A 17739-nucleotide genomic window follows, 5' to 3' on the forward strand; every position below is an offset into this window, starting at 1 on the left:
AGATGAGAGATCTGAGAATGGTTGTGGACTAGGTCCACAATTTCAAGGGTCACATTGCACAAGTTGTGAAGACATCACATCAGATAATGGCAATGATGAAGAGGACCCTGACATGCAGAAATAAAAAGTTTATGATACCATTGTATAAGGCCTTGATTAGGCCTCATATGAAGTATTGTACACAGATTTGATCACTGAGTTTTCATGGTGACAAGGATATGTTGGAAAGGGTCCAGAGAAGATTCACAAAAGTGGTCAGTAGTCTTTGGGATGTGGAGTATGAGGACAGATTGAAAAAATGTAAATTGCAAAGCCTCATGAATAAGAGGGGACAGGAGGAATGTGATTGAAACATACAAGTTAGTTTCATGCTATGAAAGAGATTTTTCATAGGATGGGAGAGGGAGGGAAGGATAGGACGAGGCAATCCTTGGAAATTGTATAAGGAAGATGTGAGCAGGGATTGAGACTCGGGTTCTTTACATGGAGAGTGATTGGTGAGTGGAATGCATTGCCTGGGTGTGTTGTGAATGTAGACGCATGGAATCGGTTTAATGCACAGTTGGATGAGCTTTGTGCATGATGATATGTACCTACCACAATGAGTCTCTGACTCCATGGAGGTTAGATGTTAATAATAATAACATAAATAAAGCATTAATTTATCTCAGATATACAAATAAAAATTTAGAATAATTTTTACAAATGTAAAAGTTATTCTGAATATCTTGGCTTAATTTTAACATGCTAACCAGTTTGGTCAACTGTCTATACCATTTGGGCAATAAGATTGTCTTATTTACAGATAACCGTAGTATTAACTAATGTAGGACTTTTCACTTCTTTGATTTTAACACCAGTTGTGTGAGGTAAGTTTATCCTGCAGCTTCTCTCTCTCTCTCAGTGTTCACCACACACACCACCATCACTAAATTTAGTCATTGTAATCTTAGTATCCAATGTAACAGTTTTACACTTTATTTTATGGAAGAAATAGCATCCTTACTCTGATTTTTATCTGCCATTATTGACCACAGTTGCATAAAATAATAGTTATAAACATCTTATAATTCACACAGAACACATGCAGATGCAGTGAGAAATGTCATAAATAAGCAGTTCACAAAAACTATGAATGGATTGATTCACAAGAGCATCATGTCACTAAAATAGTCATATGATGATTGCAGTATTGTATACATGGGCAAAGTCATTGAAAAGCGTTATAGAGTGGATCATTGTTTTAAGTAAAGCATCACAAGGAGGTTATTACTATGTATGTATGTATGTATACACAGGTAGTCCTCGACTTGCGACGGGGTTCTGTTCCAATGTCCCTGTCATAAATCGATTCTGATGTAAGTCGAGGAGTTTTTTTTAATTATTGATTTGTTTGATTTCTGTTATAATATTTTCATAAATTAGGTTTCTATTTAACTTAAAACGGTTAAAAATGTATAAACTTACATAAACATATATAAATTATTTATTAGCATATATAAATACATAAACACATATCAAAAATGGTGCACTTACTTTAATTTGAAATGCCTTTAAATATTAGTTAACATAAACAAAAAAAAACTTATTAACGGTGTCTTTAATTAAACAGGTGAGTAACTGTTACTCATTTGGATTATATGGTTATTTCTCGAGATCGGGAGTAACTTTTTTAATTAGAAATTTAGTTAATGTTGTCTGTTGGATTTTTTCTTTTTTTCTTCATATATTTTGTGATATCTGACTGCTTCTCGAATTTGCTTTTCAACTTTGGCAAAGTGATTAGTGTCTTGATCCATATTTTCGAGTAGCTGAAGTCTTTCATTTAGTTTAGAAAATACTTCAGCTAATCCTTTTATAGTAAATTTTTTTAATGATTTCTCTTCTTCATCTTCCTCGTTATTTCTTTCTTCTTCTACAACTCTTTTATTTTGGAAAATTAAGTCTTGATCAGTCAGTTCACCTGCTTCATGATCTGCTCATTTTTCTATATCGGTAATATTGATTTCTAGATCCAGTTTTCTTGCAATTTCAACGATTTCTTCACCAATTTGTTCTAACATACTACACTCATTGTAGAGTGTCTCCTGCGGTAGTAACTTCTTCCAAATTCCTCACATACATTGTTCCGATACTTCCTTCCATGAAGTTCCAATGTTCTGAATGCATTATTTAATATCGTAATTTTTCCAAAAATTGGGTAATGTTATAGCATCATTGTCCATTGCTGTTATTGCTTGAGAAAATGTAGTTTTCGGATATGTCTTGAATGCAGCAATCGAACCTTGATCCATAGGTTGAATCACAGCTGCTGTATTGGGTGGTAGATACATCACATTTATATTTTCATTCAAATCGCCAATGTGAAGAGGATGTCCTGGAGCATTGTCAAGCAGCAGTAGAATTTTAAAAGGAATGTTTTTTTCAAGACAGTAGTCATGTACTTCTGGAATAAAACAATTTAAGAACCAGTCTTCGAATAAAACAATTGTCATCCAAACCTTAGGATTACTCCTGTAGTAAACCAGCAACGTATTCTTGTCACTGTTTTTCAAAGCTCTGGGGTTTTTGTGAACGGTAAACAAGAAATAGTTTTAATTTAAAACCAGCAGCATTTCCTCCAAGAAGCGTAATCCTATCTTTAAATGCCTTAAAACCAGGCAGCGATGTAGCTTCTCTGTGAATGTAAGTTTGTTCTGGCATTCTTTTCCAGAACAGTGGTTTCATCTATGTTAAAAATCTGCTCTAGCAAATAGCCTTCATCTTCTATCATCTCTTTCTGATTTTTCTTGAAAATTTCAGCAGTTTCAAAATCAGAACTAGCAACTTCTCTCATTATTCATATGTTATGTAAGTTAAATCGCCTTTTGAATCGATAAAACCAACCTTTACTAGCATTAAATGTATGCTTGCTGTATTTATCTTCTTGCTGTTTCCTTAAATTGTCAAATAGGCTGCGTGCTTTTGTTTGAATTGTAAATAAACAGAGGAATATTCTTGTCGATATGATCATCTATCCATATCGTTAAAAGCTTCTTCATTTCATGAGTTGGCCCTTCTCTTTTTTTTTTTTTTTTTTTTTTTGTTAAAATTGTACATTTCATATTAACTGCCTCTTTAGCTGCCTTCATTATTCTTGATTTATCTTTTATAATTGTTGAAACAGTTGAATGGGATAGTTTTTCTTCTCATGCTGTTTCACTGACTTTCTTTCCTTTGTCATATGCTTTAATGACCTTCATTTTAACATCTAAACTTAAAGCTTTCCTCGCCTTCTTTTTTATGTTGGAATTTTCATCAATAGTATTATTTCTCTTTCTGGACATGATAGGGTTACGACAAGATACAAAAATTTCAATGAGAGAAATGAACACTTCAACTGCTGATTAGCAATTAACGTGCCAAAGGCTGTGATAAGTTAGAAATGGGTGAATCATAGCTACGGTTATTGTGTATTGGTGATAGGTTTTGCTTGTTGACTAATGGCAATGCTGCCATGCGTATACAAAAGCAATGTAATATATGTATGTATATGCTGGCAACAAAGTTAAATTAGAGAATTTTTAATAATAATTTTTAGCCGTTGTAAGTGCAAAACCTCGTAAGTCGAGGACTACTTGTATGTGTGTATATATATTTAATGTAACAAATTTACTCAACTATACGACATATTAAAGAAATTTAATGACTAGAAGCCAAGAGATACCAAAATGGAAAAAACTATTTATTATTTGAATGCACAACTAGTTTTGTTTCTTAGAAGACTTCATCAGGTGCATGACAAAAAGAGAAATATAAAATAAAAATATACATTACAACAGAACAACTGCTATAAATTAACGTGCAAACAGTACATATTGCTGACATTTGATGGCGTACTGGATGCCATAGTATTGTTGGGCATGTAGACATGATCTCACGTATGCCAATGCTGGATAGCTGAAGAGTGACAATCAAATAGGTTATAGCTAAGGTTAGTATTGTTAAATTGTGATTGATAAAATTCCTAAGAGAATTTATTCTTTCATAATTTAACAAGCAAAGACCCTATAATAGAAAATTTGTTTGCATCTAAGAGTGTAAATTACATATATGTGAACAAAATTAGGATATATTAAACAAGAAGATAATAATTGTGAAAATGCATAAGAAAAGAGTGTTATTCCATTATGTAGAAAGATTACTTAAGCTAGTTAAATATTGGCAGTGAAATTCTAGGGAAAAAGAACGTTAATGTATGATTAAAGCAGTATACCATTCCTAGAAATTAGATAGACAAAGCTTAGATGAATGACTCACAGTTTTTAACGATAATTATAGCGTAATCCAAGACCAAGAGCACAGGATTAAAGGAAGTTGTTGCAAGCATATCATATCAAAGAAGAAGTCCTCTACCGAGAGATATCGCATTGAGCGCTGTCGGCGGGAGGAGGAAGATTATGGAAGGTGCCGATGGGGTGTGGAGATATAAAAGAGTTAGGAACTCCTCCAGGGGGCTCTTTTCCTGGTGGTTTTGGTGTGTGGACTTCACGAGTGGAGGGACGATTCCAAAGCGCAAGGGGAAATCTCTGCCCTGATGCCTGGCAGAAGGAAATGGAAGAAGCCGCATATCCACGGGAAAGGGTATACGTTGCAAGGTCCGAGGTGAATCACATTATTCCGAAAGAAAAGGGTAGTCTGTGAAGAGGCCTCAGAATCTAGGTAAAAAGGCAACACGTGTGAAAGAGTGACTTTGCCCCAAGAATCCTATTGAAAAGAAGGCATGACCGACTGAAACGAATCATTAATTGTCCTTAGTGGCGCAGCGATAACAAATAAATGTCTTAGGATTTTATGAGAAGAAGAACCTCAGAAGCTTGGTTGCATTTGGATTTTGGCTCTACCCAAGGGCAATTCCCTTTGTTCTTAAATAGCCATGTGACACCAAGGGGCGAATAAACAGAGAGCATAGATATCAAAGTTATTAAAAAAGGTGACACAACAGTATTAAGGTGCACCGGATCAAGGACAATTTCTGTTGATTCCACATTTCTTCTCGCCTAGTTCATCGTAGCATCTAAAAAAAAAATTTTCTGATTTGTTTCAGATCAGTGGATGAATGACAGAATCTTCCTTGTTAGGGCAAGCAGAATTAAGAACATGATTAGATAGTGAACTAGTTCTAGTTCTGCCATATGGATGTTGTACTTTTTTAATGATCTGGCTATTTTTTCTGAAGTACCACGGATTTAAGGAATGATGATGGCCCAGACACATTAGATTCCTTCCTCAGTCACCTCAAATCTACATCCAAGAATCCAGTTTACGATGGAAAAGGAAAATAACAATAGCTTACCCTTTCCTAATGGTAACCTTTCTTTCTCTGTATATAGGAAACCTTCTCATACAGGCAGACATTCACAAACTCTCCCACCACTACCCTTCCTAGCAATATGGCATTATTAAAACTCTGACCAGTAGGGCCCACAATCTTTGTTCCAGTAAAACTGCCCTTTCAACCGAACTCAAACACATACACAACACCTTCCTTTCCAATGGCTATAATGACTACAGAATTAAAAAAATAATCAAGTCCTTCTCCATTCTTCATCCATCGCTTCAGAAGGACTTCAGAAAAAATAGCCAGATCATTAAAAAAGTACAACCTCCATACAGCTTTTAAGCCCCACCGTAAACTTGCTACCCTTATCCGCCCCACTAAAGACCAGCTCCCTCCTCTTTCAGTGCCTGGTGTATATAGAGTACCTTGTTCCTGTAAACTTGCCTACTTCGTACAAACAGGCAGGTCAGCATCTATCCAGTTAGAAGAACACAGTTCTTACATCTGCAAACACAATTATGGTCAATCTGGCCTTGCAGGCCATGTTTTGGATACATCCCACAGGATCGCCTGGAAAAAAACTACCATGCTCCACCATAGTAAATTCGAAAAAAGAAAGACTATTCTTTGAATCTGCATCTGCACTCAGAATCAACCTAATTTAAACAAATACGGTTGCATTAAAGTTTCCCAAAATTTGGGAAACTTTAATTATCAGAGATCCCTCTTTACATCCCAGGCCACCTGCAAATGCCCATAGAGGTGCACCACCTACATAGGACTTTAGTTTTACTTTGTATTGTATTTGTGTGTGTGTTGTTACTTTTTGTAATCCCCAAAGATGTCTCTGTGACGGAGATGAAATATTGGAAGTATTAAAATTAGTTTTAATCCTTTCTCAGTGCTGTTAATATTCCATTAAACCTCTAATATGAATTCTTCACAACACTTAAGCCTCAACACACGTAGTCTCTATGTACAAGTAGTGTAGTCATGAAGATACTTCATGTTTAAACATGGATAAAGATAAACAAGAATATAATTTCTTGTCAAGTAAAATTTAGTACGAAAATGAACTGACTGAATTTTTTATTAAATCCATTGCATTCTCTGAAGTAGTTACTTTAGCACCAATACCAACAACCATTGTCACTATCCCATAAGTTATTCTTCCCTTGCGCATTGCACAGCAGCAAAACTTTCTTGAATTTCATTTAACCTAACTTGTTAATTTCTTTCTTTCCTTACCATATTTCATACTCATCATGCATCTGGTTATTACCTGCTATCTAACATTTCTTCCATAACTTTTTTCCCCCCTACACTGCTGCCTAATTTCACTGTTTGTACATTCCGTTCCTGGCTTATTTATTCACCTGACAGTTACTTGTGAAAAATTGTCCTTAACCAACTCCCCATGTTCTATTATCCTCTTTTCTCAAAGCTCAATCATCCCATATTACTGATGTAACTATGGAGCTTTCCATAATTCTTATAGATCCACATATATCTGCCTTAGACAGAAATCTTGCTTTACTTGGATAACTTCCCAAGTCAGTACCTCATCACTTTTTGGCCAATGGCAGGTTTCATGCCTAATTCATACTGCATCCTGTAAAACTATCACTGCCTATTCTTCTGATCTGTTTATTCAAGCTTCACATGCAATAGCTTCCAAGCCACTTCATATACTGTCTTTCATTACCTCCACCTAAAGATATGTATTGCTTCCATCACATGCTCTCTAGCACAGCATTATTCCCCGTTAATTCTAAAAATTTTCTCTTTTTGTTTCTATATTTTGTCTCCTCTTTCCATATTCCCATGATCAAAAGCCTTAGGATCTTGTTACCTCCCCATCCAATTTCTCTAAATATTTTGTAGTCATTGTCATCTATATTTTGGGACCTATAACAACATCCCAGTTAAATATGCTATTCTGTTTTATTTCAACTTCAGAACAAATAACCTCAAAGCTACACATACTGCTTTATATTACTTCCACTCCCACCCTTAAGATCTGGTATACCTTCATTTCTTTCTGTATATCATCTTTGGACAAACTGGTTTGATCAGTGCCACATAATCAGTAACCTGATTTCTGATACCTTTGCATTAATATATGGAGGCTGTTCAATAAGTTATAAGACTATATTTATACAGAAAACAGATTACCTTTAATCGTCATCATTTATATGGTCTTTTTCGAAGTAACTACCGTGAGACGCGATGCATTTGTCCCAACGTTGCGTCCACTCCTTAAACACATGTGAAAGTCTGTTTTTTGAGAGTTCTTTCAAAACCGCCTCCGCAGCTTTTACACATACTTTGTTGCTTTCGAAACGGCGGCCTTTTAGTGGTTTCTTGAGCTGAGGAAACAGCCAGAAATCACACGGTGCGAGATCAGGACTGTATGGAGGGTGTGGTAGGATATCTATGTTGTTCTTCTGCAAAACGTCCACTACACAACCAGCAATATGTGGCCTTGCATTATCGTGGTGCAATAAGAAGCCATTCTTCAGCAATGGACACTTCCTTTTGACATGCTGTACCATTGTCCGTAAAACATCTGCATAGTATGAGCCGTTCACAGTATTCCTGGGTTCTACAGCGTGTTGGTAAACGATGCCTTCGTAGTCAAAAGACATTATGGTCATAACTTTACCAGCCGATTTTACAGTTTTTGCTTTCTTGGGGATAGGCGAAGACGGATGCTTCCATTCACTGCTTTGTTGCTTCATTGTAAGGTCATAGTGATACAACCAAGCTTCATCTGCTGTAATGATGCATTTTAAGAAGTTGTCGCCTTCTTGTTCCAGTCTTTCTTTCCATTGCACACATCCACTCGATGCTGCATTTGCTCCTGTGTCAAGAGTTTGGTAATCCATCGGGCGCAAACACGTTTCAGTCCCAAATGTTCAGCCATGATTGAGTGAACACTTCCCACAGAAATATTCAGGACAACATGCAACTGGTGTACTGTAATTCTGCAATCCTCCTCGATGATAATCGCTGCTGTGTTGATCATTGTCTCTGTGATGGACGTTGAAGGTCTTCCCTCACATTCAAGATCTTCCACATTTTGCCTTCCTTCCTTAAAAGTTTAATGCCAGCGAAAAACGCTTGCCCTCGACATTGCTTCATCGTGGAAAGCTTCGCATATCATGTTAAAAGTGTCTGGTGCCGATATTTGCAAACACACAAAATTTAATCGCATAACACTGTTCCAAGGACGCTTCCATTTCGACAACTGGTCTCGGCTCGTAGGTGCACCGAAACAAGCTTGCGTTTAGTCACGTGACACTCTTGGCACATCACGCCATCTATTGACCTCTTTTGTTAACACAGACAGCAACATTTCTTTATTCCACAGAAATTAATATTGTGATGAGTAGTTTCGCGACAGTAAAATTAGTCTTATTACTTATTGAACAGCCCTCATACAAACAAAATACTCCATATTAAGTACCATAAATCATTCTGACCAGCTTGCAACCTCCCCAACTTTCCTTTTCCATCACTGTACTACCTGAGATACTACCATTCCCACTTTATTTGAAGCATTCCATGTACACCATCTGTATTTGTATGCTCTGTGTCATACATTTCCTTTACACTCTGACCACTCTCGTTTCCCTTTTTCTAGCTCTGCTTTCATGCATTCTTTTGCTTTGTTCTGCTGTAATCTGTTATTCACCTGTATATACACATGTCCTTCAACTTGTACTTTTTGCTTTGCATAAGTTAGTGTTTTTGCCATTCATTATCTCTGCTCTCTCTCCTCCTCGAGTCATAGCTGTTGAGAAGTATGCTAATCACTTTATTAGTTGTGATTTACATTCCCCCTGCTGCCATAGTTTCCTCACTTCAAAAAAAAAAAAGTCTAAATGGGATTCATCTGGTATTTTTATCCTATTTCCTATGTTTTTTGCATGTAACAAATATAGAATACAGTTCTTTAAAACAGGTGCATTAATCGAAAACGCACTAATCGAATATAATAACCTATGGGAAAAAGTATAATTCGTTCCTCAAATTTCTTTTTTGAACCTTAATTTTTTTATAAAAGAATTAAGGTATGTCTCATTAAGTTAAAGGAAAGCTAAAGGAAAACCATGAAGCTGAAAGACAATAAAACACATTCAGAATATAAATTTTATTATTCTACTTCTTAATAAAGAATTGAGCTAACGTAATTTGGTGGGCATTTTGTTTCTTTTTTTCATACAACTGACGGTATGGTCCTATTGCCTCTTCTACTCTTCTGCAAATTTTACTGCTTCTCTCTTCATCAAGGTTGGCCTCTAAGCATTGCTGCTTAAAAACTTTGATTGTATGAAAAACATTTTCAAATTGTTTCTGTGAATCTCTTTTGGCTGACTATCAGTAGTTCAATTTTCTTCGTATTCTTCGGGATCTTCCCACTGTGCATCTAAATTTAGCAGGTAGGAATCACTCGATTCTTCAGAATGAGATTTAATTAACTCTTGGACATTATCATTGAAGGGGAGAAAGAAATACAGGATGTACGAATTGGTCGCCAACATGCGAAATCACATGCTTTATAGATAAAATTTCCCAACTGTTATACAAGTAAAATAGTTACCACTTTAAAAACTACAATGATCATAAAAGAGAAGTTAATTTTCCAACATGTAATAATAAGCAACTCATCCCAGAAGACGAATTGATTACCCTACTATCGGAATGGATTCTCCTTTTTGTGACATGCGCAGAAGAGTCAAAGGGTCTCAAATATTTGGCGTGCTAGCAGACGACATAAATTTGGCGGTAAAAATTTGGAACATAGTGTACATGCAAGTAGTGTAGTGTGCCATTAAAAATAGTTTTGTAAAATGTTTTAAATCGGTAACTAAATTATTTCATTCTGGTGAGTGATTTTTTAAAATCTGTAACATTTATTTTTAAGATGTATATAGGTGCACTAATTGAATTTGGGTATCGAAAAAAATGACGCACTAATCAAGGGATTACTGTATTCGGCTCATCCAGACAAAAATGGATTTTAACTGATATTGGTGAAAGCTTTCACATGGAACACTATGCATTACGATAAATTAATTTTTAACTTATTGTTTTCTATAGTTATATGTACTCCTACCTTTTTAAATGGTTCTGTCAGGAAACAATTAGCAGACAGTATTATCTTTGAACATTTAATAGAGCATTTATAAAGTATATGTTATTGTGCAATTGACTTTTTACAGCTAGAGAGAGCAAAAGATAGCTTCTCAGTGGTTGCAGATTATTTTGGTCGAGGAGTTTTTAACAAGGTGACATTAATATTGGATCCCCAGCCTCGAACATTCCAGTTTTAAGCATTCTAGTTTATTTTTTGAAAAAAAAAAAATTTATCTTATGATTAATTATAAAGTTTATGAAGTGCTTCTTTTTGATGCAGAGAGGAAATATTGTGAAAGATTATTTGAATGTAAATAAAAGATGTTTTATTATACATGAATCTCATTTAATCTGCACTATTTTATATATATATAATATCATTTTCCTCTTGGATGACAAGCTACTGTACTAAATAAATCTGACTTCTAATACAAAGGTCTGTCAGCTGTTGCCTGATAAGGCAAGCTGATTATGAATACACATATAACTGTATTTTGTTACATTCTGCAGTTTCAGTATACACTTAAGAGAATAAAATTTTTAGTTCCCAGAATGCATACTTAAATTTGTTTTTTATTACACCCATCTTTTACAAATTGACAATTAGTTTCCATCCTAATTAAAATTAACCATGATAGCCAAAAAATTAGCTCCTAGAATTTAACCCATAATGAATAATGAGGGTAAGGAAAATGATTGTTAGCATGACTGTTAGCAAATACATGTCAAAAAAGTTTCTCATTGTTTTGAATAAAATTAGCTAGATGTTAATCAAAATAGTAAATTGAAACTTCAGTTAGAACATTTTACTAAGCAATGATGTTTTAATTGGAGTACAGCAGTCATCTCTGGTTAGGTGAGGATTTTATGAAGATGAACTAACGGTACATAGGATGTATTCATGCTGTCAGGAGTATGAATTCCCAGAAAGTTGCCACTGCCTTTCTTTGTAGTATTAAGTTTTCAGTTTGTATAATTCCAAGCATCTCATGCATGTTATCTCTAAGCAGGAGGTAAGTCTGTGTGCAGATAATGGTTATATAAAAATTTACTTTGAGACGAGCTAAAAGGCAAGATGTTTGATAGATGAGATAGATGCATTGAGTGAGATCGCGTTGTTGAATGGTGCGATAGAAAGGGCAAAACAGCAGCTAGAGTGCATGAACAAAAGTCGACTGAATGAACCAACCAATAATAAAAGGTATGAGAGGAAAAATAGGCGTATGAATGTGAACATGAACAAAATGAAGGATAGAGTGTTGTATGGAGACTCGTTAGTACGAGGTGTGTTAGTAGAGGATTTGAGAAAATCGTACCAACCTGCTACGACCATAAAGGATGTAACTGAGTCTATTAGAGATCAAAAGGAAAGGGTGAAAGAAATGATTGTTGTGGCAGGTACGAATGATTTGAAAGGAGATAAAATGGAAATGATAGAAGACCGGAATGAATTGTTTGAGGTAGCAAAAGAAAAGAGTGAGAGAGTTAGAATGATTAGTCTTTTGCCACGATATGACAGTGAAATGTTTAAAAGGAGGACCATAATTGCAAATGACTTTATGCGTGGGTTATGTATGACGAGTGGTGTGGAATTTGTGGACGTGTGGAGTGAGTTTGATGGGCGAAAGGATCTATATAAGATGGATGGCTTGCATTTGAATGGGTAAGGTGTAAGAAGACTTGAGAAAGTGTTGCTGAATGTAGTGGATGTGCAAATTCAGGGAAACTAGATTTGTTAAGGGGTGGGAGTAGATATACAGTCCTTAGGAAGGCAGTTGAATGTAAGAATGAATATAATATGCAAGAGCAAATAAGGACAACAAACCAGAGTGGGATAGTTAATATAAGACATCAAGGTAGGGTTGGGGCTAATGGGGGTTTTAAATTCATGTACACTAATACTAGGAGTATTAGGAACAAGAAGGAAGAGTTTATGACCATGGTTGGCACTTCCAGACCACAGGTTATTGGTATTAGTGAAACATGGCTGACTGTAGATGATATAGCTAGTGGGATTGAATGTGATGGGTATAGTGTGTTCAGGAATGACAGAGAGAATAAAATGGTGGGAGGAGTATCATTGATGATAGCTGATGAGCTACAGCCAAGGAGAGTAGAAGTTGAATTGCAGGATAGAGAAAAGAGCACATTTGAGGCCATTTGGTGTGAGATTGTGGCTAGCAGAACTAAATATACAATTGGGTGCTGCTATAGACCAGGTGATGGAAAAGATGGTGGTGACAGTATGCACAAGCAAATAGAAGAAATGAGTGGAAGGAGGGTGATTATTATGGGAGATTTCAACTATGATCGCATTGATTGGAGTGAGGAGAGGTCACACGGGAGGAAGGAATTGGATTTTATGCGGTTATTAAGGGATAACTATCTGCGACAGCATGTAATGGAAAATACTAGGGGTCAGAGAGTGCTTGACCTAGTAATTACATCTGAGGATTTGGCTGTAACAAATATGACCACATTGCCACCAATCGGTGAGAGTGATCATAGGGTCTTGACTTGGGAGGTGGCTAAAGGTGTAGAATTTTTAATTAAGACAGGGTACATGTGGAATTATCGGGCTGGAAAGTATGACAAGCTTAGGAGTTTGATTGGTTCAGTGCCCTGGCAAGGACTAGAAGTTGATAGTGCATGGGAGGTAGTTAAGAAGTGCTTGCATGAAGCAATGGCTGACTGTATACCTAGAGTCTGAATAATAAATCAAGTAGGGGTTAAATGGATGAATAACACCATTAAGCTTGAGCTGCAAAAAAAGAAACAATTATGGAGGGAATTTAAGGAGAAAGGTGACCGGCAGGCACGTGAACGGTATAAAGCGCAGGCCAGAAGGGTGACGAGTGTGGTAAGAAAAGCAAAAAAGGATTACAAAAGAACATTGGCCATGCAGGCTAAAGAAATCCTTAACAATTTTTTAGATATGTAGCAAGTAAAAGGAAAAATGTACATGGTAGAATGATTTTAAAGAATGCCGATGGTATGGAGGTAACTGAATCAGTTGAGATAGCTGAGTTACTGAGTGAGCACTTAGCAAGAATATATCATCCAGGTGGTGACATTGCAGAAGCGAATAAACCAGTAGATTATACGGGAATTGTGGTGAATGAAGTGGAGGTGAGTAGTCTATTGCATAACCTCAATGTCAATACATCTGTGGGATTGGATGGTATACCAGCTCGTGTAGTACGAGAAGCAGCTAAAGAATTGTCAGTACCCTTGACCATTTTGTTTAATTTGAGTCTCCGGTCTGGGTTAGTCCCGAGCAGGTGGAAGGAGAGAAAAATAGTTCCACTGCATAAAGGTGGTTCCAAGACTGCTGTTGTAAATTACCGACCGATTAGCATATCAGGAATCATTGTCAAGGTCTTAGAGAAATTAGTCAAGAAAAGAATACAGGATTGGATAGATGAAAATGGGATATTGTATGGGGGACAACATGGTTTTGTGAAGGGTAGATCATGCCTCAGTAACTTGCTCACGTTTTATAACACAGTGACGGCTGAACTGGATAGGGGTAATGGGTTTACAGTGATACTACTGGACCTTGCCAAGGCCTTTGACAGGATACCACATGGAACCCTAATCAGTAAACTGGAGCAGATGAGGATAGATATCGGGTTGGTAAGATGGATAGGAGGGTGGTTGAAGGAGAGATACCAGAGAGTGGTTTATTCAGGAGTGGAGTCAAAAAGACGGCTTGTGACTAGTGGAGTGCCGCAGGGCTCTGTTCTTGGACCACTGCTTTTCAATTTGTTCATCAATGATATTGGAAAGGATTTGAGAGGAAGTGTTCACTTGTTTGCTGATGATACAAAGTTGGGTAGAGCAATTGTGAGTGCACAGGATGTCAAAATTTTACAGGATGATTTGGATAGTTTGGAGGACTGGCTAGAAAAAATGGATGTCAGTTTAATGTGGCCAAGTGTAAGGTTAAGCACTTTGGGGTGAAAAGAACAGCAGCAGTATATTGCATTGGTGGAACCGTACTCCAGGAGATTGATGAGGCCAGGGATTTGGGAGTGCTGGTGGATAGGAGTTGAAGTTTAGGGGGCACATTGCAAAAGTAACTAAAACAGCTCAACAGGTCACTTGGCTTCTGAAAAATACTTTAACATGCAGAGACAAACAAGTTGTTGTTCCTCTGTATCGAGCCTTGATAAGACCCCATCTGGACTTCTGTGCCCAGTTATGGGCACCAGGGTTTCTTCGTGATGGGGAGGAAGTGGAGAGGGTCCAGAGACGAGTGACCAAGATGATAGCAGGTCTGTGGAATGAACCGTATGAGAATAGGTTGAGGATTTGTGGGTTGCAGAAATTGGACGATAGGCGAAGGAGGGGGTGATATGATTGAGACATTCAAATTACTGAAGGGTTTTTATAAGATTGATCCAGAAGATATTTTTGAAAATATGACTGGTGGTGGGAGGACTAGGGGCCATGCATGGAAGCTGGGCAAGAGCGTGGTTGACAAGGGTGTTAGAGCTAGGTTTTTTACTTGGAGAGTGGTGAATGAGTGGAATAAGCTTTCAGAGTCTGTTGTGGGTGCTATGACCGTGAATGAGTTCAAGGCAAGATATGATAGATACTGTGTGAATGCTGAATAGTTGTTCCAGACATGATGTTAGGGCCTCCCTCGATGAGTCTGTCGACTCCTTGGAGTTTCCCGGAACAATAATAATAATAATAGTTTGTGGTAATATTCTGATATTATGGTCAGCTTTATCATCAGCTCTTCATCAACATCCCCTTGATGACACCTTTAAAAATTTTAAAGAAACATTTTCCACTCCCAAGATCACAAACCTCTACACTTCTTTGCCATATATATATATATATATATATAAAATATATACAAACAGAGGATACTGCAATGGGTTTCCCTGTGTTATCAGCTTGGCAATTTCTTACATAGAGATTTTTTGAAAAGAATATTCAAGGCATAATAATCCTAATTAAGCCTTCTAAATCTGGATAAGATAAATTCATGTTTTCTGCAAGAGAGCAGAAGGTGCAACATGATGATTTTCAGTTCTTAAAGATAAGTTCTTTTGAATGTATTTAGAATAATTTTAAAAATGTTTGTATTGGTATATTTATGAGTATTTGTTTGAATAATTGTAAGGGTTGTGTGCTTAATTTTGTAGTTTTCAGAGGTTTTATTTTTGTTTTATTGTATGCTGTGTTGTGAAACATGACTCCAATGTGCAAAACAATGACAGACGATTTTGATGTCCTGATTTTGTTCACTGAGCGTATGCAAAATGCATACACCTCACAGAGCAAGAAATTATTGTATGGAAATAAAACTGGAGAATGTGTTTGTCATAAGTGTTTCATTAATGAATATCAGAAGTGTGTGGAGAGAAGAAGAAGAATGCTAGTAGTGGTGAGTTGAAACATGAAATGCGTGATAATGTGATAGTCAAGGTTGGTGTTACTAGTGGTATAAGTACGAATGAAGCAGTGCAAAATGAAGAGATAGTAATGGAAACGAAGCACATGAGATTCTCCACAGAACAAATTCAGAGATTGAGGTTTTGGAGAAATGCTTGGCAGATAATATGAACAAACAAAATTGATAAGGGTAGTGCTTGAGGAGAGTGTAACAAAATTGTGTTTTCATGGTATTAAGATTAAGGATGTTAGTGATTCTGTAAAGATAGGTTTATTTTGGCTCATACAAGTGATTTAGAAGGTGACAAGTGGGGTATGCAATAAAATATGAACATATCCATTTAAAGCTGATCCTATTTATTCTCTAGACCCTAGGGATGCATTTTGATATTGCACCATTCAAACATTTTAATGCTTCTCATGCAGTGTGCCATCTGTCTCAATTTATACAATAGAACTGAAGCTAGTATTTTTCTCAGTTAGTCATAATTTCCGGCCTTGTAAATCAAGATGTGACCTTTTCTGAGTGGAACATCCATATTCTTAGCCACTTTCGAGTTCAGTACAACATGATCACTGTCTCCAACTGGTGGCAGAACAGTTACCTCCTTGTTACTCTAATGTGGTGGAACATCTAGTCAATTTATTTTATTTATTTATTCATATGGATTTTCCTCCCTTTTCTCCCCCATCCCTATTGGGGCGAGTTGAGTCCCCTCATGGAGTGTTAAGTATTTATGGCTGTAGATCCGTGTTCACAGGGCCAGTTTGCCTACCTTCAGGATGTAAAACTGGGGGGAAAAACCCTGCTGTCCATGCACAAGACCGGCTAACTTGGCTATGGCTGAAGAAGATCCTTAAGTTCCTCATGTTGGTGACGGGAATCGAACCCAGGACACTCCTTCCCCAGGCATATGGTTGCGAAGCGCAAAGCCACTAGGCTAACCGCCCGGATTTCAGTCAGTTTATTGATTACTCCTTACTCTGATCACTGTGCTGCTCAACTTTCCTTAAAACTCCACTTTATAAGGTTTCATAGTATGAATATTGTCATGCCACTGATCTACATCACAAAATGGTAACACTGAAACTGATATTACATATGCACAGATTATAAATAATACTTCATTTTAGTTTAATGACACACCTTATGTTCTATTAAAAGGGACATTCTCCATATCAGGGGAATCTGAGAAAAAATAGTGAGGAATTTGAAGTAATATTTTCATACAACTTTCAAACTCCACATAAAAATTAACAATCCTTACTCCCCCCCCCCCCCCCTCATCAGCAGATTACAAAAACAAATATACTTTGTATCAACTTGATGTTAGAGCCTTCATAGCTCGGTTGGCAATGATACTCTTATGTTGGAAAAACCCAGCTTAGAAAATCCCATCTAGGATGCAGAGAACCATTATAAGGTATTTTCAGCAAAATATGAGTTAGCTGGTCTCATACAGAAGTAATAGACATTACACCGGATTCAACTTCATGCCTTAGTTACTTTGGCGGAAATCCGGGATTAGCCTTGGATTTTTGGAACTCTACAGAGTGGCTATTTTACAATTATTTTAGTAGTAAAATAGCCACTAAGAGGGTTTTCTGTTGCCATGTAACTTCAGAATTTTGCTTTCTTCACCCTCTTTACTTTCCCATCATCGATTTTGGCCCAATTGTCCATGAGTTCTAGTCACAACTACAGGATAGAAATCTGAGAGGGAAGCAATCATTAACAACTGTTTCCTTTCTCAAATTAACTTACGCAACGGATCTAGTTGAAATCAGCGTAACATTGCAACTTAAGAAGTGTTTGGTTGAAATCAATTGTATGATGTGACCTGTGCAGGTGTCTCTTTGGAAAACTG

General features: G+C 36.7%; 1 protein-coding gene across 1 annotated transcript in view; it reads left to right on the forward strand.

Annotated features, from left to right (window-relative positions):
- Vps11 (vacuolar protein sorting 11) overlaps nt 1-10796 on the forward strand; it is a 457238-nt gene extending 446442 nt beyond the window's left edge. The window contains exon 30 of the mRNA XM_090408066.1: nt 10549-10796. Within this exon, the coding sequence (XP_090264192.1) occupies nt 10549-10659 (111 nt within the window). The 3' untranslated portion in view covers nt 10660-10796. The remainder of the gene's footprint in view (nt 1-10548) is intronic.
- Nucleotides 10797-17739: the final 6943 nt, after the last annotated feature.

The sequence above is a fragment of the Typopeltis vanoorti genome, chromosome 18 (assembly GCF_054136105.1).
Source record: "Typopeltis vanoorti isolate ZY-2024b chromosome 18, IOZ_Tvanoo_1.0, whole genome shotgun sequence".
Lineage (NCBI taxonomy): Eukaryota > Metazoa > Arthropoda > Arachnida > Uropygi > Thelyphonidae > Typopeltis > Typopeltis vanoorti.